At 43.8% G+C, this 26,270-nt stretch overlaps 1 protein-coding gene across 3 annotated transcripts; it reads right to left on the bottom strand.

Moving 5' to 3' along the window:
* Window positions 1-981: 981 nt before the first annotated feature.
* On the bottom strand, window positions 982-25,976 carry PPP4R3B (protein phosphatase 4 regulatory subunit 3B). Of its 3 annotated transcripts, none has more exons than XM_072332370.1 (16): window positions 25,702-25,976; window positions 24,753-24,808; window positions 17,985-18,083; window positions 15,870-16,490; window positions 12,919-12,996; window positions 11,741-11,857; window positions 10,655-10,771; window positions 10,109-10,240; window positions 8,726-8,828; window positions 7,701-7,742; window positions 7,282-7,440; window positions 6,503-6,672; window positions 4,846-4,985; window positions 4,238-4,422; window positions 3,603-3,805; window positions 982-2,773 (listed from the first exon to the last, which is right to left on the bottom strand). In XM_072332370.1, exons 1-16 carry the CDS (start codon window positions 25,841-25,843, stop codon window positions 2,678-2,680), a joined length of 2,460 nt encoding a protein of 819 aa, XP_072188471.1. In that variant the 5' UTR covers window positions 25,844-25,976; the 3' UTR covers window positions 982-2,677. The 3 variants fall into 3 exon arrangements, with proteins under 3 accessions (XP_072188471.1, XP_072188472.1, XP_072188473.1); XM_072332371.1 differs by having other exon boundaries at window positions 4,238-4,401; XM_072332372.1 differs by having other exon boundaries at window positions 990-2,773; window positions 3,603-3,727.
* Between the last annotated feature and the right edge of the window lie 294 nt (window positions 25,977-26,270).

The raw sequence follows: 26,270 nt of genomic DNA, 5'->3' as shown, positions 1-26,270 counted from the left end.
ACAGCTGTACAGTCACCGACACAGCGGCACAGTCACCGACACAGCGGCACAGTCACCGACACAGCTGTACAGTCACCGACACAGCTGCACAGTCACTGACACAGCTGCACAGTCACCGACACAGCGGCACAGTCACCGACACAGCGGCACAGTCACCGACACAGCTGTACAGTCACCGACACAGCTGCACAGTCACCGACACAGCGGCACAGTCACCGACACAGCGGCACAGTCACTGACACAGCTGCACAGTCACCGACACAGCGGCACAGTCACCGACACAGCGGCACAGTCACCGACACAGCTGTACAGTCACCGACACAGCTGCACAGTCACCGACACAGCGGCACAGTCACCGACACAGCGGCACAGTCACCGACACAGCTGTACAGTCACTGACACAGCTGTACAGTCATCGACACAGCTGTACAGTCATCGACACAGCGGCACAGTCACCGACACAGCTGCACAGTCACCGACACAGCGGCACAGTCACCGACACAGCTGTACAGTCACCGACACAGCTGCACAGTCACCGACACAGCTGCACAGTCACCGACACAGCGGCACAGTCACCGACACAGCTGCACAGTCACCGACACAGCTGCACAGTCACCGACACAGCTGTACAGTCACCGACACAGCGGCACAGTCACCGACACAGCGGCACAGTCACCGACACAGCTGTACAGTCACTGACACAGCGGCACAGTCACTGACACAGCGGCACAGTCACCGACACAGCGGCACAGTCACCGACACAGCTGCACAGTCACCGACACAGCGGCACAGTCACCGACACAGCTGTACAGTCACTGACACAGCTGCACAGTCACTGACACAGCTGCACAGTCACTGACACAGCTGCACAGTCACTGACACAGCGGCACAGCAGCCGTTCTTATAGAACGCTGGGCAGCGAGCACCTTTACATCCTTAGTTCACTGAGCACGTCCAACAAAGCAAACAAAAGCAGCAGTTATGGAATTACAGGGTCACATTTTAATTCCTGAATTGTACAGTTCAGCATTAATATCACCACGTGTATACAAATGGTGTAAAACAAGTACAGTGGTATTTTTAATACAAAATAAACTTCTGTTTTATGGAAAAACTATACTTCATATCTACACAGACAGCCCATCTTTTTTTTTTTTTTTTTCCAAACAAGAGCTAAAATTAAAATTAACTACAAAATCTCCAAAACAGAGAAACTGCTTCAGTTCAAACTATTCCAGGAGAAATGGACCCATAACACATTACAAGAGTGATCTACGTGGTGGACTGCAGCTGGTTCCGTAGCTCATTCTTTAACATTTCTGACATCACGCGGCGGGAAGTTGCCTCTCCCTTCTTCATGATCTCAGAGCACATATGGGCAAACTAACATTAAAATATTTACAGTTCGCTTCCTGTTCTTGAAATAAAACCCTGGACCGTTTGCCTCTCTCAGCTCACCTGGCTTTGCTGCGGCTCATTTACCTACGTGGAATGTACTTTTATCTTCAAAAAGCAGCTTTCATCTCGCACCCAGACTGAGGCGCTGCTGGACGATTCTGCCTCAGAGACCGCTGTTCCGCTCCTAGGATTCCACCTTGGTCCAAAAAGACTTTGCTCTTAAACGCCACTAAACTCATCACTAAGAAAAACCCGTTAGTGTTTCTTAATGTCACCTCAGCTATGCAATTTAAAGTTGCAAGCAGGGAAATCTGCTCTGAGAAGCTGCAGCTCATTTTAACGAAGCAGAAAATGATTCCAATTCCGTGTCTTCCACAGCGTGAAGCCAACAGCTGTGACACAGCAGTCCCTGCAGATGTTGGGGAAGCAGTCAGTCCTTGGCTTAGTTATTACTGGATATCTAATTGGGGTGGGGAGGAGGGGCGGGGGAACAAAAACAACCAACCAAGCAGAACCATCTATTCTGCATCCAACTTGCGTTTTATCCTCATGGAAAATAGAAACTAAAACTGATCTGTAATTGTTTAAAAAATAAACAAACAAACAAACAAAAAAAACCCCAAGCAACTCAGCATGCACTAAAAACGCAGTGTCCCTCCCTCTGACCACCAGAATTTCCTCTGTAATAAATGGTCCCCGAAATCTAGATTGTTCTTATGCAAATACGGTTCATTTTCCCTTAATTGTTTAAAATTTGTTAAAGTTCTAGAGCGGCATTGCTAAAAGAACAAAGCGTGTCAGCACCATTGCAAAATTAACATCACTGGGTTCAACATTTAAGCCTGATCTTTTTTGTTTTTTTTCCTAGTTCTGTTAAACACTGGGGAAACCCTGCAATAGTTTTTTGTAGAAATGGTTCCCTGCCCCCCCACGCCCTCCCGGCACCTGAGACGTTCCTTGCTGAGAAGCCACCATCCAGGTTCTGTGAATACTAACCCACTTTTTTTTCTTTTTTCTTTTTCTTTTTTTTTTTCTTTTTTGACAGCCTGAATGGCAGACTCCTTACTGACTAGAAAGACATTCAGTTCCCTGGAAGCCTTGTGTTTACAGAACTAACCCTTTCTAGCTCACAGACCGAGTTTCTTTTGCTACTCCTTGCGTTATCTCAATATACTCGTGGGAGAAAGCTTTCTCAATCAGATTCTTTTTAGCTCTTAAAACAGTTGCAGCATTTGAAACCCCGTAATAAAAAGTTTTTATTCCAAAGTTTTGGTTTCATTTATGAACCCAGACGAGATCTTTTCCTTGGAGATGTCTCTTCCTCTTCATCGTCATCTTCATCATCAGGATAATCCACCAGGCCAACCAGACTGCCCTGCCAATTCAGAGAAGAAGAACAAACCTCACATTGAAAAAATACCCAGGGAAGTGCCATTCTTAGCACATGTCCCCCCAAAGCTCATCCAGGACACACGAGCCTGCAGAACACCAGGCCTTCCTTAGGACGGTACTCCAATCTACTGTTGCTTTTCCATAAAGTTCAAGCAATTTTCCTCTAAGGAGTTACAAATACCAAGCACTATTTGCAAGCTGGGGACTGCGTATCTCCTTGGCAATGCCTTTTCCATTCAGAGACTCATCTGACTTCAGAACGGTTTTCAGTCTCATGGGCAAAAGAAAATACTGAAGCATCCCTGCTCCTCTGCATCCGGCCTCAGAATTATTTCAAATCACTGTAAGCTCAAATTGTTGCTACAAAATTTAATGTGTACCTTTCCTGGTAAGGCTCAGGAGTGTGCAATGAACATTTTAGCACACCCTCCTCCAACCTCTGCAGAGCTTTGAGGCTAACAGTGCAGGTACAAGACACACCAGGCACATCTGCTTAAAAACACTGAAGTGCTTGACAATGCAGTCCAGTGATGTAATTCAGGGGGAAAAAAAATAAGCATATCACACACACAATGAAAACAGCTGAGGACTGGGAGCAGCGGGGTTATGTAAAAGATGAGAGATTCCCACTCGATACTTCAAACCTTTCCCAAACTAGCAGGCATTCAGCTAGGCAGGGCACAGACAAACATATGCTGCAGTAAAGTACTACCTAGAGACCAATGCCAACATGCTGCACTACAACCTGAAGAGTTTGTTACACAGCTCTGCTGCCCTACATGAGGACAGCTGCTTTCACACAAATCTCCCACCTTCGTGGATGTCACTGCTGTGGTCAGGGTGGCGTTCTTGGAAGAAGAGCCGTTGGAGCTTGCTGGTGATGTTTGAGCTGCCACAGACTTGCTGTTTGCACCGTTTGCACCATTGGCTGCGCTGGCTGAGTGGGAAAAAGTGAACTTGAATCCCCCAGCTGAAGTTCTTTTGGGAAGATTCTCTTTATCTTCACTCTCTTTAGCTGAGGGACAAAATTTTCATGCTTAAGTATCAGCCGTACACTACGAAGTACAATCCACATCACTTCATAATGGGGCAGAAGCAGCCTCTTTCTAAAATTCTGCTTTAAATGAGCAGCTTGCTCACTGACCTCGTGCAAAGCGTGCCAGCATTCCAAGTAAGAATGGTACAGCTTTGGCACAGACAGTGCTTACCCAGCATGCACACACACACAGATGTGTTTTTGAATGACAGTTAAACCAGGTGAACGTCTGGAGCAATTGTGCTTGTTTTAATCCTCACCTGGCTTGCAAAGACACACTGGCAGTTCATCCCTTACTGCGGAGCACCTTTCCTCCTGCTTATGACTCAAATCCCAGGTATGTGCACACAACACTCTACATGTCCCGCACAGAGTAAATATGGCGGCAATGAGATGAGATGAAGGAAATACCTTTTTTAGTTTCCATAAACTTTTCATAGCTGTCTGGAAAATCATCCTCTGGTTTAGACTTCTCAACTGGAGGTACAACAGCTTCACCTTCCTCCTCTTCATCTTCATTGAACCACATTTCTTCATCCTCCTCTAAGGCTCTGGCATCTCTGCGAAATCTATTGCTACGCAATATAGATGGAACACTGTAAGAGACACATGACATGTGGTTCAAGCTTTGCATGCCGTCTCAGGATCCAACAGGATGAGCAGTGGCCTCTGATGCATTAAGGTGAACCACTCCATTCTGCCACCAACAGGACCTTGGACCAACACCGCAAATGGCAAGAAGGCAGACTGAGGCCTAACTTGGAAGGAAATGGTTTCTTCTCTTTTAAGCTGAATGCTTTCTGTCTTACATTGAACAGACTGACAAAATGAACTGTACTACAGAGCAGGCCAACGATGAAAGCCAGGCGTGGGCTTACTCTCAATACAAAGAAGTTCACACCTCAACTACAGCTTCCTGCTTTTTCTGACATTTATGAAAGAATTAAAAAAAACAACCAGCAGTAAGACAATATTACATGACATTATTTTGGAGTACTGCTTCTATTTATAGTTATTACCTGTTCAGTTTCTGGTTTTGCCGGTCTTTCTCTTGCTCATATTTTGTCTTCAATCCCTTGAATGTCTGAACATATTCGATAGATTCAAGTGCATTATAAAAGTTTTCAACTATATGTGCAATAAGCGACTTAATATCTTCCTGCATAAGAACAAAACAACATTTAAGTCTGCAGAAGTTCAGAAAGCTTTAGAATTGATTCGTTTTAGAAGTAACTGATTAATTGTCCTGAGTGAGTTAAGAAGTATGTGGCCAGCAGGTTCCAGGGGCAGGTTGGAGGGTCCACCTCTACTCTGCCTTTGTGAAACTCCATCTGCAGCACTGCATCCAGACCCCCGGCACAGGAGGGATGTGGAGCTGCTGGAGAGGGTCCACAGGAGGGCCACGAAGATGCTCAGAGGATGGAGCACCTCTCCTATGAAGAAAGGCTGAGCGAGCTGGGGTGACCTTAGAAAAGCCTTCCAGTACCTAAAGGGGGCCTTACAGGAAAGCTGGAGAGGGACTTTTTACAAGTGCAGGTAGTAGTAGGTCAAGAGGGAATAGCTTTAAACTAAAAGAGGTGCCCAAGGCCAGGTTGGATGGGACCTGGGCAGCCTGAGCTGGGGGAGGGGGCAGCCAGCCCATGGCAGGAGTAGCACTGGGGGGGGCAGGGGGGAACACGACACTTTAAGGTTACTTTCAACCTAAGCCGTTCTGTGACCAAACATTATTGTAAAAGGTATAAAAATCAATTGCTGTTTTTCATATTATTTCTCAGATTAATGGACAACACTCTGTATTTTACCAATCCTATTTGTTATATTTTGATTGAACTGTGATATTCACTATCCCAGACCAGGCTTAATTGAGGAAAAAAAAAAGTTTCATTAGGCCCTGCTCTCCCCCTAAGCTTTACTTCTCTTTATAGTTCTAAACAGCTGTATCAGCACACACTGAACATGGCACCTTTTGTTCAGTTGCCCAACCATAAGTCTAACTGTGTTGTGTAAGCTGTGGTCTGACTGTTACAAGGGTAAAAGACAACTGAAAAAATAACACATTTTCCCTTTTTCTGTGAATGAGAGCAACTACACTACCCTACGTCTCAGAAGTACCTTCATTTTCACAGACCTCAAAGGCTCCTGAGAAGGCTCCCACATCAGTGTGCTTGCAGCACATAACTCAGGACCTGTTGTAAGTCCTTGTTTCCTACCTCACAGTACAACAACCAGGTGCTCCTGTTCATCCTGTCTGTCCTGTCCGTGCACTGCCAGTGGAAGAGCCACTGTTACAGAGCTGACACCATCTCAGAAAGCATAATTGTAAAGGACAATGATCTTTCCAATTTACAGTCAGATCAGTCTCATTATCCTCACTTCCAAGTCTGGTCTCAAACAACTCAGACACTTAAAAGAATTTTGTCTCCAGGGTGCTATCTTCTGCACAGACATGGGTATAAATACTAAAAATACATATATCTACATATACCTTCAGAGAATGATCAAGTAAAACAAGCATGAAGCAGCTTATATTTCTCTTTGGCTTTTAACTTGTAACTTTAATTACTAATACACTATTTCCTGTGGAAATATATGCATTTTATTCTTCTACCTGGGGTGACCTGTGTGCATACATTTATATACATATACAAGAGCTGGAGAAGCTGCTTAACTACGTACCACTCTGATGAATTCAAACAGTTCTATCACAGCAGAGTTGAGCAGATTGTATCTAGTTCCATTATCCAACAGAGCATTTATGACTGGTTCAAAGAGATTTCCCTTGGTGATATAACGGTTATAAAATTCATCTTTTAGGCCAATTATCCTTCTCATAAAGCGAAGAGCACCTATATGAAGAAAGAAATAAAAGAATAACTACACATCCAACCTCCAATCTGCCCCTCTCGGCAAGAACTGAAAGGACAAATTCGGAAGAAACACCTGCAGACAGCTAACTTGGTTTCCTCCTCCATTCTGACTTTCCTCTGTATCTGAATGCAATCAAGATCCATCATGGTCTTTTTGAAGTAGTGCAGTAACAAACTTTAGCACGTGTGAAATTAAATTATTAGTTCATTCCCATGCTTCCTTGTGCACCTTCCAGAACCATGTTTCATCCAGTACATTTGTGCCCCACACGCAGCACCAGATTTAGGAAGTTTCTTAGAGAAGACACGACTTCCACTTAGCACAGATGATCACAACAGATCCCTACTACCACATCACCAGCTGCAATCATTCTCCTTGCACCACAAGCTGCATTTACCCATTTACCCCCAGTAACAGGTATCTGCCACTTTTTTTTTTTCTTTTTTGTCAATCTTACTAAACAGTGAGCCCGTAAAAACAGAGATTTACCCCAGTTTTGAGTTTAGGCGTATCCTTTTATTTACAACACATTCCATGCAGTACGAAAAACATCCTGAGGAAGGAAACTGTGGCAGCTCCATACTCACACAAGGCCAGAAAAGTGTGTTTTGAATTCATCAAGACCAGCACTCTTCTCAGCAAGTCTTTGTTCATTATGTAGTTCTTGATGTGATACGTATGGTGCTCCACACAGAAAGTAAGCAGCTCCAGGATTAAGGCAAGCAGTTGTGCCGTTTGGTAATTATCTACAACAAAATGTAGACACAAACAGACACTAAAGAGAAGGGTCGTTCAGAAGCACGAGAAACTGGGGAGGGGAAATGAAACAAAACACAGCTACTCAGAAGTAGATGAAAATGTTCTTCCAGCCTCTTGCAATCTCAAATGAAACCCAGCACCTACACCTCCTTTAGTAAGCGTCTAAGCAACAACATGAACTTTCTTCTTTAAATAAAGATACAAGATACAGAACAAGGTTCAAAACTCAAGGTCAATTAAAACTTACCAGGACAAATTGTATTACTCTTAGTGGACCCAACTACTGCATCTGATAAATAGAAAATAAAAGCAAATGTAAGAAAAAGTTTTCAAAGCACTGCAAATTTGCAAATGATAGGGGTAAGCAGTTCTACCAGCTGTTCAAGCTTCTAATTTAACCAAAACTCTGAGCTACAGGGAAGCAAACATACAGCCAGAACTCATGCCAGCTGACATCTCAGCCCATTTATGTTATAAAATTTCAAATGCAACTAGGAGAAAATACATAATGTAACACCGAGGGTTACTATTCTGACACAGATGATTACATTTTCTTCAAATAATATCTCAAAATATTCCATTTCTTTACTTATTTAACACATATTTGGCTTTATTCGCTTAACCATGAGAAGATGGGTATGACCAAATCAAACACTTCAATACATATTTGCAAAACCATTCCTTTCATCCCTTGAAAAAGTTCTTTAAAAAAAAAAAACAAAAAAAACAAAAAAAAAAAAAAAACAAAAAAAAACTGACTCAGAGGCTTTCATGACATTAAATGTCTTCATAAAGCATTCAACTAGCGTGACACCTAGTTATGTAATTAAGTGCCAATTCATTCACCATTACCAAGTTAGAGAAAAGGAAAAGGAGCTCTGAGTATCTCTTGACAGAGCTTTCTTTCAGCATTTCTCCACTGTTGCCTAATCCAGCCTTCAGTCAACAGCCTGAGCTGACAGTAAGTTCCCATCAACATCACAGCATTTCTGCATCTGCTTTTCTAAAAGCCTCCCATGAACTACAGACACAGCTTTACGGCAAACACCCGCTTTCCCTGCCTGGGTTAAAATGACACATGACTTGTGAACAGCTGTCTGAGAGCACAGAACTGCACGTTCCCATGAAGCACTGCAACACAGGCTATGAATGCTCTGCGCTCACAGGAGTCCAACAGTTTCCAGGACATATATTCCCACCTTGCATCATGGGCTTATTGCTGGTATTTACCAAGCTCTAAATACTAGATTTTACAACCAAAAGTAATATTACCTTTTTCACGTTTATCTTCTGATGTATTAGCCAGAAGTGGAGCAGTCAGAACGTGCATACAATGGTTGTAGAAGAAGTTGAGAAATTCACTTTTTTCTGTTTTCTAAAGCAAACAAAACTTTATTAAACATTGGCAACTGCATATATACTCTTAACTAAAAAGTAATAGCAATGGAGATATGCTACAGAGAACTGTACCCAACCCTCTCTGTTCTGCCTGCATCTTTTTGTTGGACCTGCAATGTTACCCTCTCTAAAGATGTATTTCTTTATTTTGGGAAAGTGATCTGAGACACCAAACCAACAAATACCGATAGCAGAAAAACATGGTGGAAGCAAACACAGTGGAAAGACAGACTGTATTCTAACTGCTTCACAGAGTTCACTTCAACCACTTTTAAAGGCATTAATTTTATCCATAATCACCTGCAACACATCACACTAAAACAAGCATCACCTTGTCTATTTCCTTATTTTCTATATAGTGCATGCCCACCAACACACAATGTGCCTTAAGGACAACACACATTAAATATGCATTAAATTTAAGTGGAAGTTTTTCACCCAGAGGGTGGTGATGCACTGGAACAGTTTGCCCAAGGAGACTGTGGATGCCCCACCCCTGGAGGCATTCAAGGCCAGGCTGGACGTGGCTCTGGGGAGCCTGGTCTGCTGGTTGGCCACTCTGCACATAGCAGGGGGGTTGAATCGAGATGATCATTGTGGTACTTTTCAACCCAGGACATTCTATGACTTGATGAAATCACAAATATATTTGACCTTGACAGAGACATTTTAAGAAAATCAGGAATAGCTATGCTTTAAAACACAGTTAGACTGCACATGGTCCACACAGCAAATGGCTATGTCACGTATAACAACCTGCCCTTGACAAAGTTTACATTCAGAATGGCAACAGCCAAAGGAAGAAACAATCAAAGTCTTAAAGCAAATGTCTACAAATCTCCTGTTCTTACTTCAGCCTCTGGAAACATGTACAGTTTGGCACTGCAGAAGATAATAGTGTAAATACAGTAAATAGTCTGGCATGGTGCTAGTAGCAGCTGCATTGTGCCATAGGTTTTAAAATATCAGCTTGGTACAACACAGACCTTACTGGACTAGTTGCGCTACAAGAGATTATAATCAAACTAGTGTTATTTCACTGAAGCCTTCAACTGTTCGTGTTAAGAAACACTTGGCAATGCCACATCCACAAGTTATCAAGGGTCAAAGAAAGCTACAGATTATTGCTTAGCTTTTAAAAATTGACAATGTAACAAATATTCTTTTTTTCAGTCCTCTGATGAGAGCAACACGAAAAACAGTCTTTTAATTCTGCTGAGATGGTAAAGAGTCTTTATCCCCTTTATATTTTCTTACATTAGCTGTGGCCAACATATTCTCTGGATCTATCAATGTGCGCAGGAGTCCCATCAGCTGAACAGCACCGCCGAGTTCAGGATCAGTGTCACAGATCATCTGCTCAATGACCACATTGATGAGAAGGATGTCCTGAGAAAACAAAAGCTAAAAATGAGGCACAGTTTCAGTAGCCCAATGACTTCCATGGCTTCCGCATCAGGGTGTTCTTTTTTGCTTCATTATTGGAGGAGAAAAAATGTGAAAATGGAAAGAGCTGCACTTAAACAGTGGAGTATCTGTCATGCAAAACCCGCCTCAACTAAAAATCACTGCTAGGAAGAGTTATGAACTTATAGCTATGAACATATGGGATACCACCAAGTTGAGAAATGTTTGTAACTGACATCTGATTTTCTGCCATCTACATTTCTGGACTAACTGCATCCCACGTGCCAGGGAGGCTTTTGGTTTGTGGGTTTTTTTTTTTGTTGTTGTTTTGTTTTGTTTTATTTTAAAACCAGCATATTAAACACATTCAACAAACTTTACAACATTTTTACTTACATCATCACTCTGCTGGGCCTCTTGCATAACAAATTCTCGGACCATGGATGGACTAAATTCTACCAGATAAGAAAATATATCTGTAGCAGCAGATCTAACTTGCAGATCATCCATTCCCTAGTAAAAATGAGATCAATTTAGCAGGGAGTTACAAGCTTTGAGAACATGTTATTATAAAGACTTATACAGCAGCAGGACAGTGACAGGAGAAAGAACAGTGACTTTTTTCTCCATCATTCCATCCCTTTAGAAGATCACAGAGATTTCTGTCGATTTGATACCTCTAATTTAGGCAAGAAATGTTTTGTGGCATTATTCCCTATGGCACTGAAGATTCTAGTACTCTATTATGCTGAGTTCTGCAGAAAAGAACCACCTACAGATTTTAGTACAAATAAATTTGCATCTCACTCAGACAACAAGAAAACGTACAGTTTTTAAGCTTAAAAAATTAACAGGATGGGAAACACTTGGAGCAGTCTACACATGGGAAAGAACCGTGAGATTAGAATTTGTCTAATCACTTAACATTTATATTGCTTTCACATTTACATAAGTCACTGTCCTCTGATGACATCATAGGCTGTTTCTCGAATATTAAAAAAAACAAACAGTATACATGGTTTCCAACAACAGCAGTGACACACAAGTTGTAACATCAAGCAGCAGCAGATGTTTCAACCAAAGGAGTGAAAAAGCATGTTTTCACATTGCTGATTAAGATGGATTAATCTGCTTTATACTGCTGAAAAGGCAGGATTAGGATAGGATAGGACCAGATAAGAGGTCAAGATTATCTAAAAATACTTCTTTGGTACTATTCCAACAACAAATACAACATCAAGCTGCAACATGAAAGAATACTTTCTGAATTTTACACTTGCTGTCAAGAGGACTGCATCATCGCACAAAGCCAAAACAGTCACTGCAATGAAGTTGGGCCACTTGGACATCCTCTGGATTCTGAATGCTACTTTGAGAAAAAGCCATCCAGTGAAGCTTCAATAAAGGAATCGGGCACATCTGCTTAAATGGTCGCATTTAAGTTCCCCCCCTTATTAGAAACAGTCCTGAATTTTCACTTACCATCACAATTTCTAGAGCTGGAAGGATTCCCAACTTTGCCAATGTTTTGAAAAATGCATCTCTGTTCTGAGGTTGCAGTGTCTGAGAAAATGCACAGAACTCCTTGAAAAAGTTAACCTGTAACACAGGGGGAAAAAATGAGCATTTGATTCAGGAAACTCTCCAAGTATGAAGTGATTACAATTTGTATCAGTTTGTGTACTGGCCGGTGTATGCCTGCCTGGCAAAGGGACTGCTCTGATCCTCTCTTCCAACATTCAACATCAGCTAGGCAACAATAAGGATAAAAGGAAAGCAAAAGCAATTAACAGCAAAATCCATTAAGAGGCTGAAATTACCTCGAAGTAGTACAGTCATCTTGTAGCTATTTTATCACATTCAGCATAGGAAGGATTTATACTTGTGCGGTTTGCCTTCTATTAAGAGAACAAACATGTTCTCCCTTGCTGAAACATTTATTCTAGATTTTAGTATGGCAGTTTAAGCTGATAAAGAGTCAGAAACAGGTTGCCCAAGGAGGCTGTGGATGCCCTATTCCTGGAGGCACTCAAGGCCAGGCTGGAGGTGGCTCTGGGCAGCCTGGTCTGGTGGTTGGCATCCCTGCAACTAGCAGGGGTGTTGAAACTAGATGATCACTGTGGTCCTTTTCAACCCAGGCCACTCTGATTCTATGTTCGTAATGCACATACTAAGAGACTATTGTTAACCCTCAGCCCCAGGGCTGCAACATCTTACCGAATGAGCAAAATACAATGAAAGAAGCAGTAGCTGTACAGTAAGCCTAAGGGAGAGAGCATGTTGAAGAGCACTTTGGATGATTCACAGGATATGTAAAGATGGAAGGGACCCACAAAGATCTCTAGTCCCATTCCTGGATCCAGACAGCACCACATGCAGCTTCTAACCAACCAGTGAAGGAGGTGAACCTTCAAGCTCAGTACTTTAGCTTAGCACTGGCACTTTCTCAATAGTAGAACAGTTACTGAGAACAAATAAATCAGATTTTTACCTCAAAAGAACTATTCTTCTGGTGACAAAGACAATGCTACATTAGAAATGGCTCTCTCTGGAGTTACAGAAATACCTGACTGGGGCAGAACTAGCAAAACAGCTCCAATGCTCCTGCTTTGTGCCTGAAAATTGAAGTACTCCAAGAAGCCCCAAGCGCACAGACTTACCAATTCACATCGTTTGTCATCATCTGTAGCTTCATCTGTTAGTTGTGCAAAAACTTCGGACAAAAATTTTTCATCTTCCTATGTAACATAAAAGGAAAGCAACACAGCTTACACGTAGAACTGACCCTTACAGGCTGGCACTATACAGTCCAACTTAACTACTTGCTCACTTCTTAGAAAGGAAAAAACAAGCACTAGTGGATTTGGCAATAAATATATACATTTTATCACTAAAAAAGGAAATGCAAGAGTGTAAATTTACAAGTATTACTTCCAGTGCACTCTTTTGGTCCTCATGCTGTGTAGCAGCACCACACATGAAGCTGAGGATGGGTGACTGTTGGGAGCTGCCTCCCAGCAACAGGCCTCAGCAGACCTCGCCTCTCCCTGCTCTCCTCCACATGCCACTCGCTGTGCTTCACAACACCACAGGACTGCTGTGTGACGTCCTGCAGCCAACAGGCAGCACAGTGCGAGAATCAGTCACTTTATGCTCCAGGCTCCCTCCCTGTGCTGCATGGGTAGCCCACCAGGGAGGATATCCACACAGCTCTGAAGCAGAAGCTGCAGGGACAGCTGGTCATGCTACACTCAAGCTGTGAGTGCCGCGTTACTAACATCAGATCCCACAGCAACTACTATTTCAAACATTTTCTCAGCCCACTAGTGCTGTGGTGACCACACCACGGCCATGATCCCATCAACCTCCTTTTCAGCAAGCCAAGCTCCCTTACTTGAACCAACTTTAGTTTTCACCCATCTGAAAACTTTTCTGATTATTTGCTTTTCACATCAAGATCATCTACCACCATGGGATACCTCTCAAGTACACACAGGACAACACCTCATTTCTTGCCAGATGTTCTGGTCACAACACTACCTAATGGCCGAGGCACAAGACACCAGGACGAGCCCCCACCTCTCAGCAGTTCCCCACCCCCCGCTCTCTGTATAAGGAATTTCCCCGCGGTCCTTCACATGGAAGAGTGCTGGTGTTTTTTCAAACCAAACTGTATGTTGCTCTCCAAACACAACATAAATCTTAAAGCCAACAGTAACATTGCTTTACTACAAGTGATACCTGAATCAGCATCAGATGGAAGATGACCTGCACAGACTTAATGGTTTATTTTTAAGTGTTGCTGGCTTTAACAGCTAAATTAAGCCTGTTAAAAAAAAAAAATCGCATCACAAAAAGAAGATTGTGTAAAGCTGCTGCAGCTGCAGTCCTCATGTCCCAGAGAACAGCACAGCTCCAGGCTTGCTGTCTATGCTCCCTGTGTGCCTGCCCTGCCCCTGCAGCAGCACTGCATTACAGAGCCCTGCTGCAGCACAACCTGTTACTTCTATGGGCCACATTCCCCAGGGAAACACTGGTGTGCCTAAGGCAGTAAGATTTCTAATTTCTACACCAAACGCAGAGCAGCTTTAGGATTCTTGTACCACACCAAGAAGCTGATTTCACAGAATCACAGAACTGTAGGGGTTGGAAGGGACCTCTAGAGATCATCGAGCCCAACCCCCCTGCCAAAGCAGGTTCCCTACACCAGGTCGCACAGGTAGGCGTCCAGGCGGGTCTTGAATATCTCCCCTGGGCAGCCTGTTCCAGTGCTCCATACACCAGGAAAGTGGGAAAAGCCCTGAACCTCCTGTCAGTAGCACTCCACAACTTCCCTGAGCCATGACAGCCAGAAACATCTCAGTTTGTGTTTTCTGTGTAACCCTCAAGGCAGATTAACTGATGTAGTTGTCAGTACCACTTGCAGATCAAGGTGCGTGCCTCAGTTACAGCCCTTACACTAGAGAAACCTGTGTGCCATCTACTTGTCTCAACCACAGCCAAGATGTCAGTGATAATGCAGCACAGAACTGCCACAATCCCAGCGCTTCCTTGGAAGAGCACCAGAGAGAACAGCCAGGAAGTGAGAGTTTTCTGCTAGGGTGCAATTAAATGTTCAGTACAGTAAAACTTAAATGGAATGTGAGAACCTTTTCTTTTTTTCAGTATCTCTCTGAACGAAAGTAGGACTGTACCCCTAGGAAAATGATACTGAATGTATTTTTACATTTAGGAAAGCTACAAATGCAAAGTAATAAAGTGGGAAAGATTTACTTAATGAAGTTATTCTTTCTGCAAGAGACCTACTCTGCTTCTTTCTGCTATTCAACCCAAGTAAAAAGAAGCCCCAAAGCTTATCCATGTAACTGCCTTTTCTTCTTCCATTGTGTTTGAGTAGTTCTAGGCTTCTGTTTTTTTTCTCTGCAGTCCTCTACTGCAGTCTTTAGAAACACTCCTCACCTCAATGTTATTTCTCCAGTGCTTACTTCTTTCCACAACTTTTATACTCTCTTCTTCAAAAGAAAATGGACATGTCTGTGAAGTTCTGCTCCACATAAATGTGCCATTTTCTACGGACACGGACCACAAACAGCACCAAACCACACCGGTAGCCATTAGTTTACATAACAAAAAATGAACTGAAAATAGCCAAAACACCCCTACATGCATACAGAGCACTTCACACCTAAGGCTCTTTCCACAGTCCAATTTGTCTGTGACAATCAGCTGCTTTTAAGTCTGTTTCTGACCCTGAAGTCTTCAAGATACTTTTCAGGGTCTTGGAATTGTAGCATTTTGGTTACGTATTATTACTGCAGGATATCAGCAGGAAGAGAAAACCAGTGAATTAACTACTTCATATTGCAACACGAGCATCAGAAATCAGTACAATAAATTATTTACAACATATTGAAAGCCTGTAAATCTGAAGTCTAATGTTTTTAAAAATCAAAAATAAAATTAAGGTATCAGAAATCAGGGGAAAGCGTTCAAAATACTATGCAAATGAAAGCATGCACAATTATTTCACACACTGTTAAAGAGCCACAATCAGTTTCCAAACTGCAACCGGATACCCCACACAAGAATCTATACATTAAAAATCACTTACCTGCAACATACTGACAATCTCAACTTTGTTGAAGAAAATAAAGGAAGTAAGGGTAGAAAGAAAATTCTCTTCAAAAACCGATGGTGTTGGCAAGATGATGTCCTGAATGTACTGTACCCTGTAAGTCTGATGGATTTTTTGCCTGAGTTCAGAGTCTGTTATAGGAATAACCTCCTTAAATTTTGCTGTTTTGGTCAAGAACTCCCTGTGCCGTTTTGGCTGAGCCAAAGAAGGGTCATACTCAAGGCATCCAACAACATCCATAATACACTCATCAGAAAACATCACCTCAAACAGAGTTGCTTTATTGAGGAACAAAATTCCTCTAATAATTTCATACAAATGATGCAAGCCTTCTGTGTTCTCTAAATTCTCGCAGACTTGGAAAAGCTGCAGTAGTTTTTTAATATAGCCTTCGTTCTCCAAGGCCAGTGCTAGCTTTTCTCTACGGATGGGTGAGGAGAGAACAGAGGTAACTAGGTCAGCAATCTCTTCAAGTTTGTTGAGTTCACAAGAAGGAAGGTCAATCAAAGGACTAGTTTCAGGCATTTCTTCTATGTGCTCCTCTTCAGACTCGATAAGGTCCTGTGTGACTTCCACTGAAGGATCCTTACCCTGAACCTAAAAAGAGTGCACACAGTTAACCATCACATCCCAATACATACGTAAGAGTAATCAAGTAGATAAAATGTACATAAATCCTTTCATATATTCAGTTGCCTGGAAATATTCTAGCTGTGAAGAGAAATAGTTAAGTTTGCTGCCTATGAATTCTACAGAAGTCACTACCACTATCTCCAGTAGATATTGCCAAAAATCAAACAAACAAACCCACCAAAACCTAACCACATCTCTGCAATAAAAAAATATGAAGCACCTTGTAGATAAAAACAAAATGGAGAAAATAAAAAAGGGCATAATAAAGCCTTCTTTCAGTATCTCAAACAGAAGGGAAAACGAGGGTATAAAGTCATGTTAAGAGCCCACATCTACGCTAACACAATGTGAAACATAACAAAAAGACCAAGAACAAAGGCATAAAGGTATAATGGATGCCCAAACTGAACAGGGAAAGAGGGATGCAACTGACTCCCACTCCATACTGTTGAGTATGCTCCTCTCCTCTCCTGAGCCTACTAATAAACCCTATACTTTTGATTTCCTTTACTGATCCTAAGATTCATAAACTCCTATCAGATCCCTCCCACAAAAGATCACCTCCCAAAGAGGAGTCTCAAAGTCCTAAGAGTTTTGAAATCCAGTGAAAGAACTAAGGCTAATGGCACCATCTGACCACACAAAGACCTTCCTCTCAGACTGATTATCAGATCAGTCCCACACAGGCCTAACTGAAAATGTGGACTACGTATTAAGACATACCTGCAGCTACTAGCAGCAGTTCCTTTCAGTATTTTACAACTGACTGAGAAGATTCAAACTCAGCATGTTTTGGAGTATAAGGAAGCATCTTAATCAGCTATTTTGTTCAAAGGAAATTGCTCAGAAATCTGAGTTCTAAGTTTCGTTAGTTACTTCATGATTCCAGAATCTGAGACGATTAGGATCAATTCTGACACAAAAGCCTGGGTTTCTACTGTGAAGTACACATAGGTGTAACTCCACTGAACTGTTATCAATAGAATTGAAGTGTGAGATCCAAACTCTGTTACCTAATAGCAGAATGCAGACTGAAATACCCCTAGGATGTGATAAGACTTAGGCCTAGATGGAAAAAATGGCTGACATTTTGAGCAATGCCAGCAGTGCCTCTCACTGAGGGAGAACTAGCCCCACATGTATTACAACTGATTACAACTACCTAGCTCTCTACAGGACAGTTAAAATCTGGCACTTTAGGTTTTCTAGTTTTTAACCTAAAAACAAGTCAAAAACTGTGTTACTCTTGTTGATTTTAAGAGCAGGAAGGTCAACTGTGGAAAACACATATTTTGTTCTAAATAGTGGCAACTTCAGATTTTATACAGAAAGGCCACAGAAAGCAATAACAAAGACATGCTTATTTTAAAAATAGGTTTGAAAAGTACAACACAAATACACGAAAACACAGAAGACACTAAAACATCTGCAAGAAACAACAGGAAAATTTAAGCGTACCTGGCAGATTTTTTCCCAGATTTCATCACAGCCAGCTTTTTCTTGAAAACTCAGTGCTAAGTCATAGTTCTCTGCTTCCGACCAAACAATCAAGGTGTCCTGTTTAAGACAAAAAAATAGATATAACCAAATACATTCATTTCTCAGGCAGTTCAGATCTTCACCAGGGATTTAGCGGTATTCTGTTGAATCACATCGAAGGAATAAGTAATAATTAATGCTACATTTGTCAAAAGAATAGCATAAGTCACTGAAATCTTAAGTTATCTGTTCCGCTCTAAGGGATATCACCCTTCTTTCTGACTTTCTGAAGGTTATCCTGTATATGCATCTTTCCATATTGCAAACATTCATAATGGCATTTCTCTGCAACATACCTCCCAAGCCAGCAGTTCTGACTGTGCATATGAATGCACACAAAAAGTTCAGTAAATTTGTGATGTAAACATGAAAAACCTTAAATTCTTCTGAAGCTGTAGAAGAAAGTAAAAGATTATCATTTCCTTCTCAGAAGGAGTTTAATACAGCTGTAACAATATGAGAAATAAAGCCTTGAGTATTACAAACCTGAACACACGCAACATCTTTTCTAAGCTAAAAGACATGCAAGCTTTATGTAATCCAAGCAGTAAGTTACTACCAAGTCCACAAACACCTTGACAACAGGTATTTTCAACTGAGCAAGTTTTCTTTTCCTCCATAATTACTGCCTCTATTAATTGAATTTGTATATTTGCACATTAGATTTTGCATTTGAATTTTTGCATAGACTATCAAAGATCTTTCTAGGTTTTGTTAGGTGACTTGCTGTTCTAAGTCGTGCATTCCTCTTAGCAGGCATCCAAAACATCTTCTGACTTATCTCACTGTATGATGCTACCAATACAGAGTCTCTTGTTTTGAAACAAGCCCAACTTTCTTGTTTAGGGTAGAATATTTCCAAAACACGGCCAAAACACATACTGAGCAATGGTACTTGCAGAGCAAAGCTGCGTGAACATAACTTAATTCAGAGTGGCTGAGAATTTCAGTGCATTAAGCCTAAAACATGCGAGTTGCCAGGTCTGTAGCAGAGCTGCCAGGTCAAGAATGAAGCCTGTGCCTGGACACCCAAATATGCAGCTCCACCTCCTACAATAAACCCATCTGCACATCAAAGTGCTTCAAACCATCTGCTCTCTGCTGACTTTCTGAAGCAGTTCAATGTTGTTAGTCTGTTGACTTCCTGAACTGCTACCACAACTTGTTTTAAACCCCAGTAAGCCCCTGCTATGTGTCAATAAGGCAATTCACTTCCTACTTTTGCGGAGGACATTATTAAGCACACAACTTGCTGAGGCCTATATCACTTTTGTCACAAACAAAATACCTTAGTGATGTGTTTAAGCTTAGCAATCAAACCCAAGCAAACAACTGGGCGGCTTACAGACACCCAACATATTAGAGGAAAGCAATGGGCAACAAGGAAAAGAGGTCCCCGTGCCCTCTCCCTCACATCGTTACCCCGAAGGGCTCTCAACCGTCTTCCCAGGTGATCCCACTGCTCCTGCACCTCCTGCCAGAGTCAGTGTTCCTTAATTCTCCTTGACCCAAGCTGGGTTAGCTCAGATGCTGCAAGCAGACCCGGCAGCAGCTAGGGGACTAGGGGACAGTGTAGGGAGCAAGGAGCTGACCTGCAGCTGTGTGGCTCACACGGGGACTCTCCCACACACCATGCCAAACAACTGCTGCTGCAGCATCGCATACCAGCAGTTCTCCACAGAGGTTCTGCAGTGTTCTTGCAATAGGCAAACACAGCGGTATGCCTTCATATTTGCTTCTCACGCATACTGTTTCTTTTCTTACGGCAACCTTGTTGATGAAGACCTACTACTAAATGGGCTTCTGTATTCCACAGGAAAACCACAAGCCACGCTAAACAACAGCAATTGTACAAGCTCAATTATTTTCCCCCCACTTGTCCACTTTTCCTTAAAGAGACAGGTCTTCCCTAGCAAAGCACTGAGGTTGCCACGCTGCTCACAAGAGCTGTTTTTTACTACACTGCCTCATAGGACACTTGCACTTTTTTCCTACATTTTCCCTGCTTTGGGGTTGACCCATGTGTGCAAACAGCACAGCTTCCTCTGGCTGGCACCACTCTGCTCACAGCTGTTGAGTCTCATCTCTGGCTCATGGACAGCCCAATCCATGTTTACAGTGAGACTGACATTTGAGAGAGCAGGGAACTGGCCTTCAAGGAATAGTAACAGCTGGAAACCACAGAAACTGAAAATCCGGTCAGCCAACTCCCAGACCAACTGAGCTGCCACAGAACCCAAAGACAGCAGAAAGAGGTCCCTAAGTGGTCACTTGGTGTTGCCAAAGGAGGTTGTTATTTGCAGGAAGTGAAAACAGAATATGTAGGTTTTTATACCAAATACATTAGCAATGATTTTGATCAATATATTTGATATAGGCTATCTGAAAAGAGCTCGGAATCACTTTCATTCAAGTACACGTGTGCTGAGTGATGCCTGTTAACGCCTGAAGAGGCTTCACAACATAAAATCAGTCAATAGTCTAAAACAGAATGATTCAAATGATGCTGCAAGTTAGTAGCATCGACCTGCCTTTCCTATAACATCCTCCTTAAAAACAGACTTTTACAGACTAAATTAAAGCACAATTTCATGGGAATTGCAGAAATCAAAACAGGGAAAAGTATACCTGAAAGTGTTCTGTGAAACCACTGATGCCCTAAAGCTCACAAATCAATGCTGCTGCATGTAAGCTGAACCCCAGAGGAAGCTTAATGAACACAGGGACACAGCAGTGAAGAAGTCCTGCTCGCAGCCCAGGATCACACAAGTACCAGCAGCACAGCAGTCACTTCATGCACCCACAGAGACTATGCTTAAACATTTGGTGAGAATTCTGAGTTACTGACTGGTGCCTGCTACACTCTGCAACGCTAGCACAAATTATGTAAGTTTCTCCAAAAATATTTCCAGAGGACTTTGAAACAAGCTGTCTTAAATGTTTCCAACAAATAAGCACAGATAAGAACATCAAGGAGTAACCAGGATCCTTCCTGCTCTCTTTAAACACTCCCACTCACAGCTTATAGGCAAGATGCTGCCTGTTGTCTTCATCAGTTCCATCAGAAAATAACTGTCCCACACCAATACTGAATTTACCCATTATCCCTATGCTTCCTGCATGACCTAAGAGCACTCAGCATCACAGACTGACACATCCCAGGCCCAGCTCCTTCACACCAGTACCGCTCTAGAACAGTCAGATCAGCAACAGCAATCTTCCTGAATTCACTCAAATGACACAATGCGAGACAACACAAAGCAAGAAAAAGAGTAATTCAAATCAACAACCTGAGCTCTAAGAGAGCAGCTCACTCCCTCCTCACTGTCCCTGCAGGATCACACAATGCCTGCTGCTCCCTCTCAGTGTCTCCATGCCAGCCCTTCGCTCTCCTCCGACGCTAGCATAGAGGGGAGAAGGGAGAAGCGGCAGGTATCTCAGCCAGCAGAAAGAGATGTTTGGTGGGATCAGTTCCTACAGCTGATCTGCCAAGCAGATGCATGGATGCTCATGCTAAACGCTTGGGCTGCTTTCAGTCTTTTGTGGTTTAAACCAGCAGCAGCTCAGCACCATGTGGCCATCCAGTGGACTGGGGGAGAAGAAAAAAAAAAAACAACAAAATACACCAAAGCAGAACTCAAAAGTTGTGATAAAACCCATTTAGTAAGACAGAAAAGGAAGAAATAGAAGTAATGATCATTATATTTACAGAAGAACTGACAAACAACACAATTTGCTCATCACCCACAGTATGATGCCCAACCACGGCCACTGGCTGCAAAGCCCCCCCCAGCCAACTCCCTCATCTTTATAGCTTTCCAAGTAATGCAGTATGGTATGGACTATCTGTCAGCACTGCTGGTTGTGTCCCTCTTGGCTCCTTGGGCCAGCCCAGCCCCTTGCTGGTGGGACAGCACAAGAAGCTGAAATGCCCTTGGCTGGCTTTGCACAGCACCACTCACCAACAACTCAAACACTGGCATGTTATCAACACTATCTCCTAAAGACACAATGCAGCATCATAGCAGATGCCATGAAGAAAACCAAACCCATCCCAATTGAAACAAGCACAGCATTGCGCCACTGGAAGCATGTTAAATCCCAGCCTCAAGCAACTCTGCTGCCTTTGCCTGAAGCAAATCGCTCTTTTGTCACTTGAATGACAGCAACTGTGCTTCAAAAGCATTCCTCATCCCAGATCTGGAACAGGTAATGCTCCATTTGGAGTGCTCTACTATCAGAAGGTGCTGTGCACAGTGAGCATTTCTATAGCAGCTTCAAGACTTAAAGCTACAAATGACTGCAAAGCCTTCTGATTTCACTGCAGCATCCACTCTGCTGCCAGCTTTGCCAGGGAACATTAACCTCAAGCAGAGGGTGGAACAACAGATGGGTGCGGCAACAACTTCTGAAACTGCTCCTGCCAGAGCCTCCAAAGCACATCTGACTCTGCCCTTTGGCAACCACCCTGTGCTCAGCAGAGGTGCATTGCTCTCAAAGCCTAAGCCCTAAATGCAGGGCGTCCTAAAATTCTGAGGGTGCCTCCTGCTGCTTACAGACATGAGGAGAGGTCATGACTATTGCATGCTAAGGCTGTGACAGAACAGAATGCTGCATAAAGCCAGGCACCACAAACAGGATTCAAGAAGACAGTTTTGTTTACAACTAATAGTTCGATACTACTTAGCACAAACTGGGAATCACACACTGATGTGCAGTGACTAAATATCAGGGTTGTTTTTTTTTCCCACCCACAGAATGATGTTATGCAAATCACAACTGAAGCAACAGCTACTCTGTAAGCAGATTCAAGTCATTCACAATGCGTAGTCAGCACAGGCTTCCTTTCTGTCAAGCTGCACCATCTTGCAGCTTCCCCCAGACACGAGGTGAAAGGCACCGTAGGGAAATCTGCAGCTGAACTCTAACACCACCTGAAGTGCCTGGCCTGAACAGACAGGCGCAGCTTCCAAGTCCTCAGGCTGGCTGCACAGCAAACCTCAGCCTGGGGTGCTAAAGAAAGACAATCCATGTTCTTATCTGGTCAGCCAAAATATCTTCCCTGATTCTTCCTACCATTTTAATAACATCTGCTGAGAAACGGATCTGTGAGAACCACAATCTGAGCTGAGACTGAAGCACAGGCCAAGCAAAGGTTTGGCTCTTTGCAATAGGCACATAAAAATTGAAAACAAAGCACCAGTCAAAAAAAGGACTTCCCCAAAAGAGTGAGAACTGAAGCAAACACTCAGCCACAAGGGCATAGAAGCATTAAACCTGACAGTAAGAGCCAATCCAAACAAACTTCAGCCTAAGATAAGGTTTTTGGAACTACAGCCTAGAAAGACTTTTTTACAACAAGAACCCAACCACCTAATTAAGTCACTTGAGACTTCTCTCAGTTAGTTTTCAAACAAGTAGCTGTCTGAGGACTTCAGAGGGCAGGCAGCAAAAGGAAGCACCTCAAGCTTCGCAGCACGGCAGCCTGCACTGGTGTTGTTGTTAGGCGTTAGCTTCCTGCACCAAACAGGAAGCAGCTCAAGGCCTCTGACTCGCAGAGCCCTGCAGAACTCCCATGAAGATCTCTTGCCACACACCCAAGAGAAGCCAGCAAGTATCACCTGACTGAATACACCAACATCTCACCGGAGAAAAATGGAAACCACAGACAAAAGCTTTCTTAAAAGTCAACCTAAGTCCATCTGCAGCCAATTTGTGTTCCAGAGCTGCATGAAAGCCCTTCTCCTCCAATCCTCATAACGTAACTCGCCACCTTTCTTTTGAAAAAATCCAAAGCGAAACACTTCAGCAGGCTCTTCAATGATTTAGGAAGAAAATCACATTGTTTTCTAGAGCTGAAGTGCTTCTGGAGAACCTAACTAGAGCAGTATAAAACACTGAACAAAAGAAACAGAATCCACTGCAGAACAAAGAAATAGGCAGGAAAGAAAAAGCCAACACAGTACAAAACCATGAGAACAATGTAGGAAGAGACATCAAAATAGAAGGCAGAAAAACAAAAAATGTGATTCTATGAAAATGCAATAAAAGCAACAGATTTGGTAGATTGAATGTTTTAGTGCATTAAACAGAGATGACCTACTAACATAGCTCCCAACTGTCCTGCTGCTTTGTTCTGCAGAAGCCTTATCCCCAGGAAAGGCAACTGTGCATCTAAGTCCCCCAGCTGCAGGCACCTCACTGAGGAGAGCAGGGGGTTTTAAGGCTTAAAACAAGAACTCAACGGCAACAGTAACAATGCCCAAAACTCCTTCGAGTGACTTTCAAAGAAAGAATGTGGAAATAAACACAGCAGAAATCACAAGGTGGCTGAAACGTTGTCTTCCTCATGTGTCAGTTATTTCACATGTACCACCCCTGTCTCCCACTGTGGGCAGTATAAGTTTATAACTAATTTTCCTGTAACAAGGGCAGTATTTACCCAAATACTATGCACAGATCCTCTTTCAAAGCCTTCATTCCAAAAGGTTTTTTTTTTGAGAACAATATCTACATTTCCAGAATACAAAGCCAGGCAGCACCTACAGGCTTAAGTTCTTCACCTCTATGAAAAAGCACCACCAACTGCACATCACACCTCTCTTTTTTCCTGCAGGACAGTCAGTCTGAGCACAAAACAACTGAGCATCAGTATCCAGAGAAGAGGAAGCCTGTAACAGTACTTACCTGCTGCTTTTGATATGCAGTGTTTGGATTTATCTTCGACTCTAGCAGTAGCGAACCTGAAAAAGTTATGAAGACACTTATTGAGTTTAACAAACATTTCCATGGCTCAGACGACAACACTTTCTGAGCCTAAACCACACCTTCCAGGAAACCCTACAGAACAATATTCTTTAAACACAATTCTCAACAAGCCAGATAAAACAAGATTTAACACCTACGGTATAACTCAAAATCAAAACTCTCTGTACCCCGTTTTCCCCAGGAACCCAGTGTGACACTGAACTGCTTTAAGGGCCCTGTAATAAATGCACACAAATTCGCAGCAGGTATCACACCGTACAGAGTGAAAACATGTTTGCCCACACAGGCCACGTGGGGCCGTTTGCTTTTATTTCCTTCAACTGCCCTTCACAAGTGAATCATCCAGATAAACCCAATGCTTGACACTGTGTATGTGAGTAGTGTATGTATCCTGGCAACAGCTCCGGTGCAATCCGTATGGCTCTGAGGTGCTTTATTCAGCACGCTGGCACCTGTTGGCTGCTGAGCGGGCAGAGCATGCCCTCTGCCAGGCACAGAGCTGTGCGGCGGCTCCAGAATGCAGTGCAACAACACGCAACGCAACCTGAGCGCTTTGAGACAGCATCAGTGAACTCCTGGGGTGAAAAAACGCCTTTCTAGAGCACCGAGCAGGGAAAGAAAAGGGCACTCCAGAATGGAAAAGCCTATGCTGGAGCCGAACAAGATGTCGTTACACGTAGCAGCTCCATCTCCCCTCGGCCGAGGGCAGGGCAGGAAGGAGCAGGAGGCAGGCACGAGCAACGCAGGGCAGGCAGGGAGAGGCCTCGAGGCCTCCGGACCGCCGAAAGGGAAAGGGAAGCGGCGGCGCCCGGCGGGGGAGGCCCGGAGGAGGCCTAGGCCTCCGCGGCAGCCCCGGCCACGCTCTCACCGTCCGACTCGGCGCGCACCAGCAGCGACATCCCCTTGAGGCGCTCCACGTAGGTGGAGGAGACGTGCCCGGTGCCCCTGTCGTCCCATTGCCGATCCTCGTTGAGGGTGTAGACCTTCACCCGCCGGCGGGTGTCCGACATGGTGCAGCCCCGGCCTCGGGCCTGCGCGCCGGCCCCGGGCCCGCTCCGCCTCTGGGGGCGATGGAGCGAGAGCGGGGTCGGAAGCGGAGCCGCGGCCGCTCAGGGGCAACGCGGGGCCTTTAACGCGCCGCTTTTCATGGCTCCCCGCCGGCGAGAGGGCGACGCCGCACCCCGGCTCGGGCCTCCCTGGCACCGCTCCGCCGCCTCAGCAGCTACCGCAGCGCCGCCGCCATCTTGTAACCCGACTCTCGCCGCCTTTCTCTTCCTCCCAGCCCGGCCACGGGCTCCCCTCGCAGGGGCTACGGCGGCCGGCAGCTGCCTCAGCGCCGCAGCCGGGACGGCGGCAGCGGGCGGGGCGGGGCGGGGCGGGGCGGGGCGGGGCCCGCCCGGCTCCTCGCGCTGCTGGTTCTCAGCCCGTCGGACGAGG

This window comes from Excalfactoria chinensis, chromosome 3 (genome assembly GCF_039878825.1).
Source record: "Excalfactoria chinensis isolate bCotChi1 chromosome 3, bCotChi1.hap2, whole genome shotgun sequence".
Classification (NCBI taxonomy): Eukaryota; Metazoa; Chordata; class Aves; order Galliformes; family Phasianidae; genus Excalfactoria; species Excalfactoria chinensis.
Note: the sequence above shows the minus strand (reverse complement) of the source record. Positions and strands in the feature narration are given on the sequence as shown.